The sequence below is a fragment of the Neoarius graeffei genome, chromosome 11, assembly GCF_027579695.1.
Source record: "Neoarius graeffei isolate fNeoGra1 chromosome 11, fNeoGra1.pri, whole genome shotgun sequence".
Classification (NCBI taxonomy): Eukaryota; Metazoa; Chordata; class Actinopteri; order Siluriformes; family Ariidae; genus Neoarius; species Neoarius graeffei.
The window spans coordinates 74634225-74651467 of NC_083579.1; the positions used below are offsets into that span (position 1 = coordinate 74634225).

General features: G+C 41.5%; 1 protein-coding gene across 2 annotated transcripts; it reads right to left on the bottom strand.

Annotated features, from left to right (window-relative positions):
* Positions 1-476: 476 nt before the first annotated feature.
* Positions 477-12309, bottom strand: fosl2 (FOS like 2, AP-1 transcription factor subunit). Of its 2 annotated transcripts, XM_060934716.1 has the most exons (5): positions 12162-12309; positions 11653-11748; positions 5867-6121; positions 5616-5723; positions 477-3456 (listed from the first exon to the last, which is right to left on the bottom strand). In XM_060934716.1, exons 3-5 carry the CDS (start codon positions 6104-6106, stop codon positions 2911-2913), a joined length of 894 nt encoding a protein of 297 aa, XP_060790699.1. In that variant the 5' UTR covers positions 6107-6121; positions 11653-11748; positions 12162-12309; the 3' UTR covers positions 477-2910. The 2 variants fall into 2 exon arrangements, with proteins under 2 accessions (XP_060790699.1, XP_060790700.1); XM_060934717.1 differs by lacking the exon at positions 12162-12309 and having other exon boundaries at positions 11653-11896.
* Positions 12310-17243: the final 4934 nt, after the last annotated feature.

The following is a 17243-nucleotide window of genomic DNA, read 5'->3' on the forward strand; positions in this document are numbered from 1 at the left end:
ACTTGATATTTTTCTCTACCAAATGCAGCACACAGTAATCTGGCGGTAAACATTAAGGTTAGAATATAAACATGAACTAGTTTCTGTTCTCTGTTGATTGATCACCTTTGTGCATTCACGATGTATTTGAGTGTGTCAACGGTGATTACTGCGTATGTTTTTGCGTCTGGTTTTTCTCCTTTTGGTTAACCACATAAAATCTTGCAAGAGTTTATTGCGCAAAATCACAGCCACACTGCGTCTGCGTCTTCACAGGAAAAAACACCTAGGGCACGATTATGGAGTTCTCCGAAAAGTAAAACTTAGTAAAGTGTCAGGTGTTTACGCTCTTTTGAGCTTAAAATATTCACATGAACTTGTTTTCCGAGTAACTACCGCAATACGATACTGTAAGCCCAATTTTATGAAACTGTACAAGCGGTACGCAGCATGGATGTGTGATAAAGTTAAAAAAAAAAAAACCCGCAAGAAGCCACAATTTTTTAAATATTTATTTAAAAGTAAGACCTTTTCACAACAGACACGTACAGCTCCACACACAACTGTAAAAGCCTTTGAATGTTTTTTTTTTTCCTGACACCATGTCAACCAAGTAAAGAATCAGGATTTATTACATCATTTCATCAGGTGAAATACTGAGTCATCCACTCATATTCAAAAAAAAAAAAAAAATGATATAATAGCAGGTATTGAATGCACCTTGCCCACCAGACCTGTCCAGGGATATGGGTCACAGTCCTACAATCAATTTATATCCTTTCACCAAATCTGATTCGAAGAGTGATGCGTAACATTTGAAATAATAAAACTCTTTTTTTTTTCATGTTCATACTGTATTTCCCCTTGACACATCATGTGTTGGCAATACTTCGTCATATTAAGTAGTGCACATTTGCATATGGCTCTGCATTAAAAGATGGTGGCGTTTTATTGCCTACTGGGATGTGATGGATGAGAGAGGTGCATTCATCCAAATACACAGCGACTTAAAGGAGGAGGAAGAAGAAGAAGAACTTCAACAAGCATGAGATACCCACCAACATAATCAAAAAATGTTTATGGACAAGAAAAGTACAACTATTGAGAATACCATTTGCATGTTTTTTTAATTATTATTATTATTATTTAGAATAATAATCCATTTAAATAACCAAAGGAACAAACACTGACGTACATATTGCTGTTTTTGTTGTTTTTCTGTCTTTCAAACGAACAGTTAAAGCAATTACAAAAGAGAAACTGTTGGTCAGAAAGCAGGACATGTACAAAGGGCTTAAAGATGGCTTGATCTGGATAGTTCAAGGACTCACAAGCAGACTGGATAAAACTCAGTCTTTAGAGACACTTTCTTTTTTGGTATTGTGTTGATTTCCTCCTGTTAAACTCCCTCCTTGTTTCAAAACACTATAATTCTGGGAAAAAGGAAAAAAAAATTGACCCAGATCCTTAATCAACTTGAAAATCCCCAATCCAACATAAATAAGTGACAAATAATAATCCTTCAAATCTTCAAGTCAGCATTATTCTGTTTTTTTTTTTTTTTTGTTCTCTTCTCTTCAGTCTCATGATAAATCAGCAGAGGTCTCCGTGTCTCCGCATCCCATCTGCTTTTCCAAAGGAATGTTTAAAGTAAACAGTTTACTCCGAGATATTGCAGTTGGTATTCTTTCTTCACAACCAGAAATTAGACGTGGGTTTTTTTTTGGGGGGGGGTATATCGTCGTTCCAGTCCACACAGGCATCCGTCACTGTCCTTTTAACGTTGACTGTAAGAGGAATGCTGAATTTTTTTTATTTATTTTATTTTTTAAATCAGAGTGCAGTAACAATAGTGCATCTGGTCTTGTGTCTGGCAACCGAGGCCCAACCAGTGTTAGAGGGCCAAGTGCCCATTTGGCTTGGTCATGTCTCAGCTGAAACTCCGCACAAAAAGACATTTATTTATCGATCAAGCCGTAAAAGAACACTATAAAAGTAATACATAGTCATCATTTCCGTTTTAATACCACAGTGTCTGCCCCAATAAAAAGCAGTATTGCCGTGTAAAGGGTTAGAGGCTGAACCTAATATGGCTAAGAGTTTGTCCTCAGGTACACACTCCTGTGTTCTGACTTGATTGCTTTCATTAATGCTTGTGTGACTCGCTCGCTCACACAGACAAAAAAAATCCCTGACATTAACTTCAGCGAAGTGTGTGTGTGTGTGTGTGTTTTAATATACATAGAAAAAATAAATGTAAAGGTTTGCAACATGCCAGAGAAAAACAGCTGAAGAGGTCAGCCTTTAATAACACACGTTTGTTTCTTTTATCAGACACGAAGGAATTTCAGGCTCATCCAGTGAACCTGTGACAGTTTTAAAACAGCAGGACACAATATACAACTGGACGATATAAACACAGGTCATAAATACAAAAGGCGACTCGATCATTTAAACGTCACGCTGGTTTTGAAGACATGTGCTTGATTCTGTAGTGTCCGATCCCAAACTGTGTACCGAACAGGGATGTGACTTTTCACACGTCTCCTCAGTCCTTTTCGCTGCCCCGACCCGAACGTTCGTGAACAAACAGAAAATACTCCCCCACCCACCCACCCAGACGGATGCAGAATGGTTTTGAATTGTGTGGTTGGATGTCTCAACTCTTGTCCTCACCATTTGATTCTCATGTTTTCAGTCCAGGTTGTTCTTTGTAGCTGAAATGGCGTGTGGGCAAAAAGTCACAAACACTTAAACAAAACAAGACATTTCCCTTTTGAGATGATGCTTAAATAAAACAAGCAAGGTAGCCCTTGAGAGTTCTCGGCTCCGTAGAGAGGAGGTTCTGGGTCCGTCCCGTATAGGGGACTCGTTGGTTAAGCGTGCTGAGCTGAAAGGGCTAACGAAAGAAAGAGTGCTGAGCCGTGTTTCTCAGAGAGCCAGCAGGGTGGGCGAGTTGAGCGAGTCTGAGGATTGATCTCCGCTGCTACTGCTGCGCCGATGGGCTTTGGAGCATGACTCGGAGGAGGGCGAAGGGCTTTCAGGCTCCAGCATGTTGGGGTAAGTGAAGATGAGGCTAGGGTTGCTGGGAGTGGACACCGGAGTGGAAGCAGCAACCACAGGAGTGTTGAGGCTGTCTCCGTCCGAGCAGTACATCCCACCACCCAGGCAGATGGGCTTGATGACCGAGTGCTGGCTCTTGACCTGCTCCCGCTCCTCATCCTCAATGGGTTCCTGCTTCACCACGACAGGATTGTGGAGATTGAGCGTGGACCGGGATACTAGGTTTGGACGCATGGTGGTTAGTGGCAGAGGGGCGCATTGCTCAGGTAGGGAGTTCTGGTGACGCTCCTCTGGAGGAAGTTTGCACACAGGGTTGTGGGCCACGAGCATGAACTCCAGCTTGTCCTTCTCCTTCTGGAGCGTCTCGATCTCTTTCTGCAGGTCGGCCTTTTCCTCCTCCAACTTCTCGGTTTCCTTTATTGAAAAACACAATCGGGTAAAAGAAAAAAAAATGAGTACAAAAAAAAAAACCTGAGAGGGAAAAATCTTTGCACTTTGTGAAACACTAGTTTCCAAGGCAACCAACTTCAATAGCAGGCTTTACAGGATCTTATTCTTTGGCTGTAAATGTTACAAGACGCAATTAAAGCAAGGATACACACACACGAGGCTCTTTTTGGCCTTTTGGTCAAAAATTTGCTCACCACTTGGACATCAGAACCTAGTTCTCATTTGCGTTTTTTTTTTTTTTACCACATATCTCCAAGAAATAAGTCTAGACAGGGTACTAGAAGGTTCTATTTTAGGTGGGATTTAAAAAAAAAAAAAAAAAAGCCCAATATCTTGTTAAATATAGTGAAAGAGAAGTAGACTATTAAAACACCAGCTACCTTTTCTTGAAGAAATGAATATGCGTGTTATGACATACTGGAGTAGCAAAACATACCAATAAAAGTGTTTTAAATGCGCCAAACAGGATGTATATAGTACAAAAACAGGATGTAACGTTAATCTCTGTTCTGACAATGTAAAATACTGATAAACGTAAAATCCATTAGCATATCTGAAAGCTAATTTTATTTTAGCAAGTCTCTCCTCTCCTTGTTTATACTGTAAGGAGCAGCATTCACTGGAAGCATAGTTGAAAACGAAAAGAAAAAGAAAGAACAGCAGCAGACTTTGATGACGATTGAGGTTTACAGTGGCACTGCCCTGACTGGTTTAGCTAGCTCTGTGCACTAGCATAGATTTAGCAATAGAAGCTAGGTGTTTTTGTTTTATGTGACAATACCAAGTATTGTAGCTGTTCACTTTAACCAACATCACAGCATGAAAATACCTGTCTATGATGGTGAAAAGAGCATAATTAGTGACCTGACGGCTTCTTATTAAAGCCTCTGAACACCATAACATTTTTATGAGTTGTGTAATAAGATGCTATCACTCAGCCTTACTTAAAAACTCATACTGAGGGATATTTTATTTTAAAAAAAAACCCACACACAAGATAACACCTTACAAAATCATTGTTCTATGGTCCAAAAAATAATAATAATCTGAACTTCCTGGTATTCTGATAAACCTGGTTTATGACAGTTTTAGGAGAAACAAAGCATGGCACACAGTTAAGTGTTTTCCCAGCTTGAGCTCTGATGATACAAAGCACTTTATCCAGAAATTACGCTTAAAATAATCCAGTCATGATACATTTACTTTGTGAAAAAGCTCTGTCCTTATATCAACTCATGGACCATTTAGAACCTGATGAAGATATCTGACACGGTCTGAAACAAATAAGCCATTGTTCCTGTTGCCACTCCCATCTGAGGTAATTTCGTGGTATACAACTTAAGTCCAATTTCTAAATTAGTAGTTCTAAATCTTATTGGGTTTCTTGCACAAGTCTGCTTTTCCAGTCTGCCTGGGGGGTTAAGCAAAGTCAGACGGTGTGGCTAGACGATGATGGAGTATTCTCTTCCGTCTGAGTGCCTTGACTTCATGCCATCGGTATGAGGAAGAAGGAAGCTAAAAGCAAAGTAGCCACCACAATTACAAGGAAAGAGACAGGGCACGAGAGAGAGAGAGAGAGAGAGAGAGAGAGAGAGAGAGAGAGAGAGAGAGAGAGACATCAAAGTTTTGTGATTGTTCCTTATTTGGTGAAGTTTGAAGAGGATAAAGATAGCAGTGTGTCGGGTCTAATGGGGCTTGTGTGGTTTCCTTTTCAGACAATATCAGACCTCTCCCCCTTGCAGCACATTCCTCCCTCATGACACTTGAGAGATGGCATTGTAGGGATAATTAGTTCAATCACAGCTTGTACTTTCTGTTAAAGGGGACATTCCCATGTTCTACCAGAAAAGCACTGACATTTTAAAAGAATAAAGAACACACAGGCTTTGTCTCTCTGTCTCCAGCTTCTGAAGGTCGGCAAGATCAACTAAACGTGCTTGGCACAGCTACATAATGTCTTTGCTTAAACAGATCAAAAAGCTGAAGAAGACCAGATGGGGTCAAGCTTCTGAGGTATTCAAACATCGTACAGGCATAAACCGAAGAGGTTTCATTGCAGACATTTTATATATATTCTCTTTTACTGTGTATGGTGAATATGGTTTTCAGATTGCAACACTCACCCCTTGCAGCATTTCGGTCAGCTCTCGCCTACGGTTACGGCACTTCGCAGCAGCCAGCTTGTTCCTTTCTCGCCTCACTCTCCTTTTCTCCTCTTCCTCTGGTGTCAACTGTATGCACAACGAAAGCGATGAATACAGAAACGGCTCCTGACATCTATTTATCAGGTATAATACACTGCATTGCTCTATGTGCTTGAAAAACAAAATCACAACTCTATTTTTTTTTTATTTAAACAAAAAAGAGCACAAACCTGTTCGTCTCTTTTACGTCGTCCTCTGGCATCACCGATGGAGCGGATGACCCCAGGCCGCGTAAGGGCCGTGTGCCCAAGTAGGCTGGGACCGCTGGGCACAGAGAGGCCGTACGGGTGAGAGCGGGAATATGGGTTAGACATAGAAGTGATGACTGTGGGCTGGACCATCCACTGCAAGTCCTGGCTGGTGGTTATGGCATTAATGGTTGGAATAAAGGCACTGCTAGAACCAGGCATGTCGACTCTGTACTTCTGAAAAGAGAGAAGAAAAAAAAAACCCATCTGATGAAAACAGATTCCTCTAAAGGAGCTTAGCCCTATTCAAACCATATGCATTTCCATGCAATTTGTCTCTGAATTTGGTGATGACTCATTTTAGTTCATGAACCCTTTATCTGCTTCATGCACTGTAGTCATTGCAGTGTAATGAATCACCACATGGTGCAACACCACTGACCGTGTTTCCCTTACTACTGAAACGCTGAATTGTGGGGAAGCCCATACGGTACCATTTCCACACAATAAGGTTCAGATAATAACTTTCATAATGTATTGGGCAGCAGAGTCATCAGGGCATAGAAATGACACAGCTTGTTGTTTGTCATGCATTTTACAGAATGACTCTCACAACACGGAATAGGGTGGTGATGGGGACAATTCGAGGGTCCAGTGGCTGTAGGACCACAACATGTCTTTCAAGATGTCTGAATATATTTAATGTGTACAAAGCAATATAAATAACACTTCTTGACATGATGACTAGAGCAGTATTGTTGCATGAGCCTCAGAATCACAAACAACACACCTTGTAACATATTTTCTATCTTCAGATATGAATACGTCTCAAATATGAATGACAGTTTATAAACTACTCTTTCTTTCCTGAGAGGGCAGTGTTGGCTCAGTGGTTAAGGCTCTAGAGACTATTGTTCAGAAGGTTGCGAGTTGAAAACTTGCCACCAACAAGATGCCAGCATTCTTCATCTGCTCAGCTCGAGTCTATGTAACTTTGGATTGGGGGAAGAAAAAAAAAAGGTCTGCCAAATAATCAGAGAACATGCCCCTTTGTCTCAAACAAAGGGGCGTGTTTTATTCTATATTACTGACGCAGACCTGCAAAACGCATTTTATTTATTCACCGATTCGTTTATTTACTCTGTACGTGCTTGAGGTTGACATCTTTCAGTGTAGGATCATCAGTAAAAATTTGTTCGAGAAAATAGCACTGCTTTAGGTTCCCCCCCCTTTAAATGTCAATGTGAACACGATTAAGACTGAAACCGGTTTTAATCAGTTATATGAATGGGGCTGCACATAAGCAGCATGACACAGTTCTTTCAAAAGAGACAGTAATTTTACACTCGGTGCAGAAGTTTCCAGAATAACCCATGACCACTGACAGACCAAAAGTTCACTTTAGATATTGTAGTAATATTTCGATATTATTTAAGTATAGCAGAGGACCTGGGTTAGACATGTATGCACATAATTTAGGAGAGGATAACTCAACTGTTGTGGGCTAATTTGAACCCAAAGAACAACTTGGCGTGTGTACCAAAATCGCTATCCGGGGCGAACAGGCCGAAAATTACCAATCCAAGATGGCTGCCGGTAGCCATATTGAAAATATCAATTTTTGAAGCACTCACCACAGAAGTATGTGCAATACCTCATTTTATGGGTTTTTGAGTATGGGGAATCCATTAGTGACATCATTTTCATGATTGAAGGAAAAGGGAAGAAGCTATGGTCAAGGGAAAGGTAAAAAAACAAAACAAAAGACCAAAAATTGGCCAAAATTGCAGTTTTGCGGAAAACATGAGAAAAACAGAATAACCCTACCTCAAACATAAAATCATGGAATTGGGAGACCTATTGCATATAATTTAAGAGAGTATAAGAAAGCAAAGTTGTTCTTTGGGTTCATTTGATTAAGATAAAGAAACTGTATTTTCAAATCATACTGTTCTGATGGATGGAATGTTAACTTCAAGTGAAAAATACAAAACAAAACTTATTACTTTAGTAGGCAGCGATATCTTGAAAGCCTAAATGTTTAACAGCCAACAATACAACTTTTAACATCACATCATTACTGTTTACGTGTCACATAAACCAGGGTCAGGAACATGAAGAGTAACACAATAATAATAATACCGTAATACCGGCGGCCATCTTGGATTGGTCATTTTCGGCCTGTTTGCCAGGGATAGCGATTTTGGCACACGTTCTAAGTTATTCCTTGGGGTCAAATTAGTCTAGAACAGTTGAGTTATCCTCTCCTAAATTATGTGCATACATGTCTAAGCCAGGTCCTAGACTAGTAAGCACTTAGAGGACAAGAAGTGAATGTTAGACCTATCCTTAACTCAAGGACACTTAAAAAAAAAAAAACCTACTGTAGTTTTTGACTCTGATTTTTATTATTATTTTTAAGTGTCCTTAAGCCAGGTCCTAGACTAGTAAGTACTTAGAGCACAAGAAGTGAATGCTACACCTTTCCTTATCTCAAGTACACTTAAAAAACCAACCAACCAACCAACCAACCAACCAACCAACCAACCAAAAACCTACTGTTGTTTTTGACCCTGATTTTTTTCAAGTGTCCTTAAGCCAGGTCGTAGACTAGTAAGCACTTAGAAGACAAGAAATGCATGTTACACCTTTCCCTAACTCAAGAATACTTTAAAAAACAAACAAACAAAAACAAACCTACTGTCGTTTTTGACCCTGATTTTTTTATTTTTATTTTATTTTTAAAATGTCCTTAAGCCAGGTCGTAGACTAGTAAGCACTTAGAGCACAAGTGAATGTTACACCTTTCCTTAACTCAAACACACTTTAAAACAAACAAACAAACAAACAAACAAACAAACAAACAAAAACCTACTGTCATTTTTTGACCCTGATTTTTTTTTTTAAATGTCCTTAAGCCGGGTTGTAGACTAGTAAGCACTTAGAAAACAAGAAGTGCATGTTACACCTGTCCTTAACTTAAGGACACTTTAAAAAACAAACAAACAAACAAACAAAAACCTACTGTCGTTTTTGACCCTGATTTTTTTTAAAAAAAAGTGTTCTTAAGCCGGGTCGTAGACTAGTAAGCACTTAGAAAACAAGAAGTGCATGTTACACCTGTCCTTAAATTAAGAACACTTTAAAAAACAAACAAACAAACAAACAAACAAACCTACTGTCATTTTTGACCCTGATTTTTTTTTAAAGTGTCCTTAAGCCGGTACCTCGACTAGTAAGCACTTAGAGCACAAGAAGTGCATGTTACACCTGTCTTTAACTTAAGAACACTTTAAAAAACAAACAAACAAACAAATAAATAAACAAACAAACAAACAAACCTACTGTCGTTTTTGACCCTGATTTTTTATTTATTTATTATTATTTTTAAGTGTTCTTAAGCCAGGTCGTAGACTAGTGAGCACTTAGAGGACAAGAAGTGCATGTTACACCTGTCCTTAACTCAAGGACACTTTAAGAACAAACAAACAAAAACAAACCACTACTGTAGTTTTTGACCCTGATTATTATTTTTTAAATTAATTATTACTTTTTAAGATGAATGAAACATCAAGTCGAACAAATCAGATGTTTTGGAAATGGAAGATTGAAAAAGTATAAATGTCCCAGCTGGAGTTTTTCCTCCTCATTAAGTTGATATGAAAAGTGGATGAAGAGTTCAGGGTGCAGTGGGGCGGTGTGTGTGTGTGTGTGTGTGTGTGCGCGCTGTGGCTCTTTATCTAGTGCTGACTCATGCTTATGGAGTGCTGAATTTATTCCAGTAACTCGGGAAGTCTATTAGTAGATTTAGAAATGCAGCGTTCCCGTGCTCCTCGTCACATCCTACTTCCGGTATGGAAGTTGTATTTTACAGCCGAGTGGTTAAAGTGAATAAACAGAGCCGCTGTATAGCCTACTTCTGTCATCCTAAACATATCCACAAACTACAGATCTACAGGGAAAAAACTACAGGGAAAAAAAAAACATGACATGACATGGAAAAACTGCCCAACAAAATTTTTGAAGCATTTATCCTCAACAGTATCAGAATATTAACATTCCAGGGAATTCCTGACTGTATGACAGACTCGTATAGCCGCTAATTCCGATAAGCACTTGAACGCTGCATAATGGTTGGATCCGACCCTAAACCCTTCCCATCCCATCCCATCCCATCCGCAGAGCCGGACTGCACACTGCTCAGGACTTCCTCACATTCACACGTCCCGCAAGCGGCTGTAGCGGAAAGCTATTTAGACAGGCAACATTTACGGAAAGTGGGCTTGTGCTGCTGGAGCGCGTCATTTCTGGAAACGCGGAAAAAAAAAGATGGAGTTGATCCCGAGCCAGTGGTCGAGTCCCAAACCAGAGCTGTTCCAGAACGTGAACACACAACAGCACGAGCCTTTATAATGAGAACACATGAATCTGGCAGCACTGTTTAGTATTTAAACAAACAAGAATAAATAATAATCTTTAGGCTAGACATGAGTCTGCTTGTTCAGCATGGTGTCTGGGTGATGTTTTGGACACCACGAGTTGAGCTGTACAGGTTCCAGACCTCACCTGGGCTCACCTGGCCAGACATACATACATACATGTCTAGTCTACATGCACGCGCTCATACATACATACATGCACGCATGCGCGCGCAACCACAAGTAAATTTTGCACCCGTGAAAACTTTATTATTATTTTCACAATAAGCTCGTTTCAACTTTGTTTAAAAATCACTCCTGACCAGTAAAACCGGTCTTGGGTTAAACTTTCCAGAAATGACACACAAAAACACCACATCTGTTCTTCTTCTTCTTCTTCTTGGCTTCTGTTGGATTTATATGGAGTGACTTTCTGTCTAAAAGCATGCATTTGGTTTATGGAGTCGAACACTGAGGCACTATACATTGCTGATTTATATGCACTTTTATTATGAGGTAATGATCTCAGAACAACCTGTTGATTGTGTCCCAGTGCACAAAGGAGCTTTTTTTTTTTTTTTAGCTGCAGAGAAAAAAAAAATTTAAGGGGGAATCTATATTTGGAATATTAAAAGTGCTGCATTAATAAATATCCATATGCACAAAGGATCCAGGTAATATTAGTAGCCCTGCTTTAACCTTTATTTATCTAGCACTTGGTGTGTGTGTGTGTGTGTGTGTGTGTGTGTGTGTGTGTTTTTAAATTATAATGCACTCGTATTTATTATAAAAGGTTAAAAAGTGCGTCAGAGATTTTGGACCGCAGCTTGTGGCTTCAGCCGGATGTGTGTAAGTGTGAGTGAGTTCTGTCAGTGTCAGAGTTCAATTCCGTTTTCAGCAGGATTTCTGTGGTCACTGAGTGCAACCTGGATGAGTTCGAGTTTCGTTATTAAAGTAATTGTAGCCTGTTGTACTTGCTGGGTGCCAAGACTTTTCCTCTATTTATTTATTTATTTATTTATTTATTAGCCGACATTGAAATAGGGGTGCAGTTCTGTTCCCCAGGATCCAGCCTGGACTAGTGGGCTCTTTATTGGACTTCAAGGTAGCTTGAAGGGCACCCAAGCAGGATATAAAGGGTACAAATAAATACCTTAGAGGGCACTGATGAGCCATAATAATAATAATAATAATAATAATAATAATAATAATAATGCACTTTATTTTCTGTGTGTGAGTAAAAGCTCGTTGAAGTGTGAGTGCAGTGCTGCAGGTGAGACTCTGAGGCTGGAGTGTACGGTACGGGAAGTGCATGAGATCAAGCCCATGGTGAGTGAGATCGGACTGTACCTGGTATCCGGAGGCTGAGATCGGACTGCCGCCTGTTCCGCTCGTGAACGAGTCCACTCTGATCGGGGACGCGCCGCTGCTGCTGCTGCAGTAGTCCTGGTACATTATCCAGAGGGACAAAAAATAATATATAGATATAGAGGTAGGTAGATATAGATATATTAAAAAAAAAAAATTTTTTTTAAAAGGGAAAAGTTTCAGAATAAGTTCCGATACTGCGAGTCTTCTTTGGGGAGAAAAAAAAAACAATTCCAAGCAAAGCGACTGTCCTTATCTTTAAAAAAAAAAAAAAACCTAAACTTAGATAAATAAATATCCAAATTATTCTAAACCATCCAGATCCATTAAAAATAACGCTTTATTAGAGGCTCTGGTGCAATTGTTCATTAGTCCAGACACAGGTTCGGATTAAAAGATGTTTTTAATCCCAGCTTTAAAGGAACCCAGTGACTATAATAAGAGGCTCTGCGAGAACACCATAAAAATGAAAATGTCTCTTGTGCACCTACTTTCTGGAATGAAACTCAGTGCTGGCGCGCTTCAGTCCTGTTTCGTCCCTATAATGACTCACACACTGCCTTCTGCTCTGGAGCGGATTTTTTCTTTCTTTCTTTTATTTTTTTATTTCCTGAGTTTGGCTGAAAGATGACTCACTTTAATGGCACTACACTGCGCTCGCGAGCGCTTATCAACGCCAACCTGCGTCTGCGTCCGCGCGCACCAGGACGGACGGAACCATTCGGTCGGTGAGGAGGGGACGGGGACGGGTTACTCTTGAGCGAAGCAAGCATGACGAATAAAGTAGGCAGTTATGGATGTGCTAATTGTAATCTAAGCTCTCCGAATGAGCACTATACATAATCTAGACAAACAGGATTTTTTTTTAAAGCGAATATGAAAGACGTCCGGGTATATCCGTGTCCCCCCTTTGTGGAATCTGAGTTGGTATCGTCCGGCTATTGACGTAGATTTCCAAAAATGGGCAGTTGCGTCAGCGAGACTCGGGTTTCCTTGGTGAAGGAGCGTCAGGGATTCCCTCCCTCTCTCTCTCTCTCTCTCTCTCTCTCTCTCATCCATTTAACAACAAAATCTTCAGCTGTACATTTATGAATTTAATCTCACTGCTTCTGTGTCAGTGTCAGTCTACTCATTGGAAGAATGTCACAGAGCTACAAACTGAACTAGTGCCATCTGGTTCTGACTGGCATTTTCATCTCATCTCATCTCATCTCATTATCTGTAGCCGCTTTATCCTGTTCTACATGGTCGCAGGCAAGCTGGAGCCTATCCCAGCTGACTACGGGCGAAAGGCGGGGTACACCCTGGACAAGTCGCCAGGTCATCACAGGGCTGACACATAGACACAGACAACCATTCACACTCACATTCACACCTACGGTCAATTTAGAGTCACCAGTTAACCTAACCTGCATGTCTTTGGACTGTGGGGGAAACCGGAGCACCCGGAGGAAACCCACGCGGACACGGGGAGAACATGCAAACTCTGCACAGAAAGGCCCTCGCCAGCTACAGGGCTCGAACCGGGACCTTCTTGCTGTGAGGCGACAGCGCTAACCACTACACCACCGTGCCGTCCCTGATTGGCATTTTTGATATTGGTATTTATGGGAACAGGTGGCACCATGGTGGAGTGGTTAGCACTGTTGCGTCACAGCAAGAAGGTCCTGGGTTCGACTTTCTGCGTGGAAAAGAGACATGCAGGTTAGGTGAACTGGTGACTCTAAATTGACCGTAGGTGTGAATGTGAGTGTGAATGGTTGTCTGTGTCAGCCCTGCAATGATCTGGCGACGTGTCCAGGGTGTACCCCGCCTCTCGCCAAATTCTGGGCAGCACCGTGGTGGAGTGGTTAGCAGTGTCGCCTCACAGCAAGAAGGTTCTGGGTTAGGGGCCAACAGGGGCCTTTCCGTGTGGAGTTTGCATGTTCTCCCTGTGTCTGTGTGGGTTTCCCCCAAAGACATGCAGGTTAGGTTAACTGGTGACTCTAAATTGACCGTAGGTGTGAATGTGAGTGTGAATGGTTGTTTGTCTCTGTGTGTCAGCCCTGCGATGACCTGGCGACTTGTCCAGGGTGTACCCCGCCTCTCACCCATAGTCAGCTGGGATAGGATCCAGCTTGCCCGCGGCCCTATAGAACAGGATAAAGGGCTACAGATAATGGATGGATGGATATTTATGGGAACCACATGGGACTGTCCATTTTTGAAGGAAAAAAAAGTGCATGGCTTGATTCTAAATTTGACCTTTTAAATTTTGGGCAGCACCGTGGTGTAGTGGTTAGCAATGTCACCTCACAGCAAGAAGGTTCTGGGTTCAAGCCCAGGGACCAACAGGGGCCTTTCCGTGTGGAGTTTGCATGTTCTCCCCGTGTCTGCATGGGTTTCCTCTGAGTGCTCCGGTTTCCCCCAAAGACATGCAGGTTAGGATAATTGGTGGCTCTAAGTTGACCGTAGGTGTGAATGTGAGTGTGAATGGTTGTTTGTCTCTGTGTCAGCCCTGTGATGACCTGGCGACTTGTCCAGGGTGTACCCCACCTCTCACCCATAGTCAGCTGGGATAGGATCCAGCTTGCCCGCGACCCTATAGAACAGGATAAAGGGCTACAGATAATGGATGGATGGATATTTATGGGAACCACATGGGACTGTCCATTTTTGAAGGAAAAAAAGTGCACGGCTTGATTCTAAATTTGACCTTTTAAATTTTGGGCAGCACCGTGGTGTAGTGGTTAGCAGTGTCACCTCACAGCAAGAAGGTTCTGGGTTCAAGCCCAGGGGCCAACAGGGGCCTTTCTGTGTGGAGTTTGCATGTTCTCCCCGTGTCTGCGTGGGTTTCCTCCAGGTGCTCCGGTTTCCCCCACAGTCCAAAGACATGCAGGTTAGGTTAACTGGTGACTCTAAATTGACCGTAGGTGTGAATGCCCATAGTCAGCTGGAATAGGTTCTAGCTTGTCCATGACCCTGTACAGGATAAGCGGTTATGGATAATGGATGGATGTTTTAGCTTTTAAGATAGACAGACAGACAGACAGACAGACAGACAGACAGAGAGACCATTTTAAGTCCGTCAGAGAAACTCCAGGAACCCTGGAGACGAACGGGCCAAAACTGAACCACATTGCTGCAGAAAGCTGCCAAAATTCCACTTGCCGCTTCCTGTAGACGTCTCAAAGCTTTAACTGTTTTATATCTTATGAATGCATTTTTTCATCTTTATAAGAACAAGTTCAAAATACATTTGAAGTGGATAAATGCAATGAAATTAAATTAAATAAAAAGTGTCCAAATACATATTCCCACTCACTGCAGATAGATAGATAGATAGATAGATAGATAGATAGATAGATAGATAGATAGATAGATAGATCAAGCGATCCCCCTGTATTTCTTGACATTACATTACAGGCATTTAGCAGACGTTCTTATCCAGAGCGACGTACAACACACCCAGAGCAGCCTGGGGATCAGTTGGGGGTTAGGTGCCTTGCTCAAGGACACTTCAGCCATTCCTGGTGGTCCAGGGAATCAAACCGGTGTCCTTTTGGTCTCAAAGCTGCTTCTTTAACCATTAGGCCATGGCGTCCCCTCAGATGTTCTTGAACATCTCATTCCAGATGTAGTCCTCCTTTTTGCTGTATAAGAACCTTCACTCTTCTGGCTTTCCACTTGATTTCAGAGTGCGTCTATGGAGGTTAGTGATCATTCAGCAATAAGAGCACTAGTGAGTTCGGGCACTGGTGTCAGGTGAAGAGGCCTGGCGCTCAGTTCACGTTCCAGTTCATCCCAGAGGTGTTCCAACGCTGGCAAATCAGGTTTTGTTAAACGTTGCACTTGTTTGTGCACAGCGGTACTGTGATGCCGGAACATGTTTGAGTCCCTTAGTTCCAATGAAGGGAAACTGTAGTGCTACAGCATATGAAGACATTCGAGAAAGTTGTGTGCTTCCAATTTTATGCACTAGTTTGGGGAATAGAGATAGCCTTGTAACGTAGACACACAAACACACACACAAACATAACACTCAATCTCATTTCCACCCATAAAGTCATAGCTAGTAGCAGCTCGAGGCAGCACAGGAAGTGAGATGAGATGATAAAGATGATATTTCATTTCTACTATTATTAAAATTCAATAACGGCTATGTTTGGCAAAAGAGAAATAGATTTGATCCAGGACAACATCGGGAGCACACAGAGGTCACAAATAGAACAACAAGGTTTATTGGGGAAGCAAAAAAAATAAAAAAATTACCTCCGGCATCTCTGATTATGATGATTATTATTGATATTAAACCCATGACATATGTTGCACCCATTCGAAAGACCTGTCACTGTCTGATATGAGGTGTAAGTAATAAACCTGATTGAGCTTGTGGGATGAACTCATTATCCGGATGAAGTTGGTGATCGTGCTTACGGCAGGACAAAAACACACAGTGGTAAATTCTCTTCAAGTAAGGAATCAGAATGAAAGCATGGAAAACAAACCAAAATGGATGGCTGCTGTAAATAGATCCACTTTAGTGCACATGATCCTGTAATCATAGTCTTAGGCCCTGTCCACACGGCAACGGATTCAGGTGAATCTGATAAAATTGTTTATCGTTTCGGCCTGGCGTCCACACAGCACCGGCGTTTTGGGTGCCCCAAAACGAAATCTTTTGAGAACGGGTTCCAGAGTGGAAAAATCTGGCAATGGCCCCGTTGCGAAGTCGTCTGGATGAGTAGAACGGATTTGTTTACGATGACGTCACAACCACATGACTGTCAGTGCTTCACGCCGGGTAGAAGTGTAACGAACTCGATGCGAGTTGTCAACAAATCCTATAACTTGGTTCATGAAACGTGCTTACAAAATATTTTCACTGTGAATATTTATTGTGTAATGGTGCAAAGTGAGAGAGAGAGAGAGAGAGAGAGAGAGATAGTGAGAGAATAGCCCTTAGGGCAGAGTCTTTAGTCCAAACACTGCGGAAGTACTGAGTATAACCAAACCGCGCACCGCCTGTGCGCTTTCCAAAAACAAAAACAATCCCGCCAGCAAAAATAGGGGAAAAAAAGGAGCGATCTCACCTCTTCAGATGTTGGTTTAAGTCCAACAATACATTCCTCAAAAAGGGCGTAGAAGAACAAAGTAATCCATCAACGTGTAGCATTCAATTTATTCCGGACCATTAAAGAATTCTGGAGGATATCAGAATGTTGGCGTACTGGCTTCCATCTACCCCCATTCATTCCTCTTTCCGCGTCTTTCATTTTACGCTACTGATTAATAATCAAAACTTTGTGGCTGATGCTACAGAAGGGGTTTATGCGCATGCGTCTACTTCTTCTATTGTTCTGGTGTCTCCGATGGGACCGTCTTACAGCGCACGTAGAGGTGTGGCATGTGTATTGCATCATTTTCAGCAAGCGTTGCGTTGCCATATGAACCTGATATTTTACTGATCCGTTGCCCATGTGGACGCGATATTTTAAAAAAAAAATCTCGTTGCCGTTGTCGTGTGGATGTAGCCTTAGACTATTTGCTAGGACACATGGAAAGCCAGTGAGTGACAAAGTGAGGGACATACA

What these genes read in the sequence shown, in the direction of transcription:
- fosl2 (XM_060934717.1), bottom strand. Translation starts at nt 11,757, where the DNA reads ATGTACCAGGACTACTGCAGCAGCAGCAGCGGCGCGTCCCCGATCAGA. An exon ending in TCTCAGCCTCCGGATACCAG is followed by an intron (nt 6,122 to 11,652) that starts GTACAGTCCGAT and finishes CTCTCTTTTCAG; the next exon opens with AAGTACAGAGTCGACATGCC. An exon ending in GACGTAAAAGAGACGAACAG is followed by an intron (nt 5,724 to 5,866) that starts GTTTGTGCTCTT and finishes TTGTGCATACAG; the next exon opens with TTGACACCAGAGGAAGAGGA.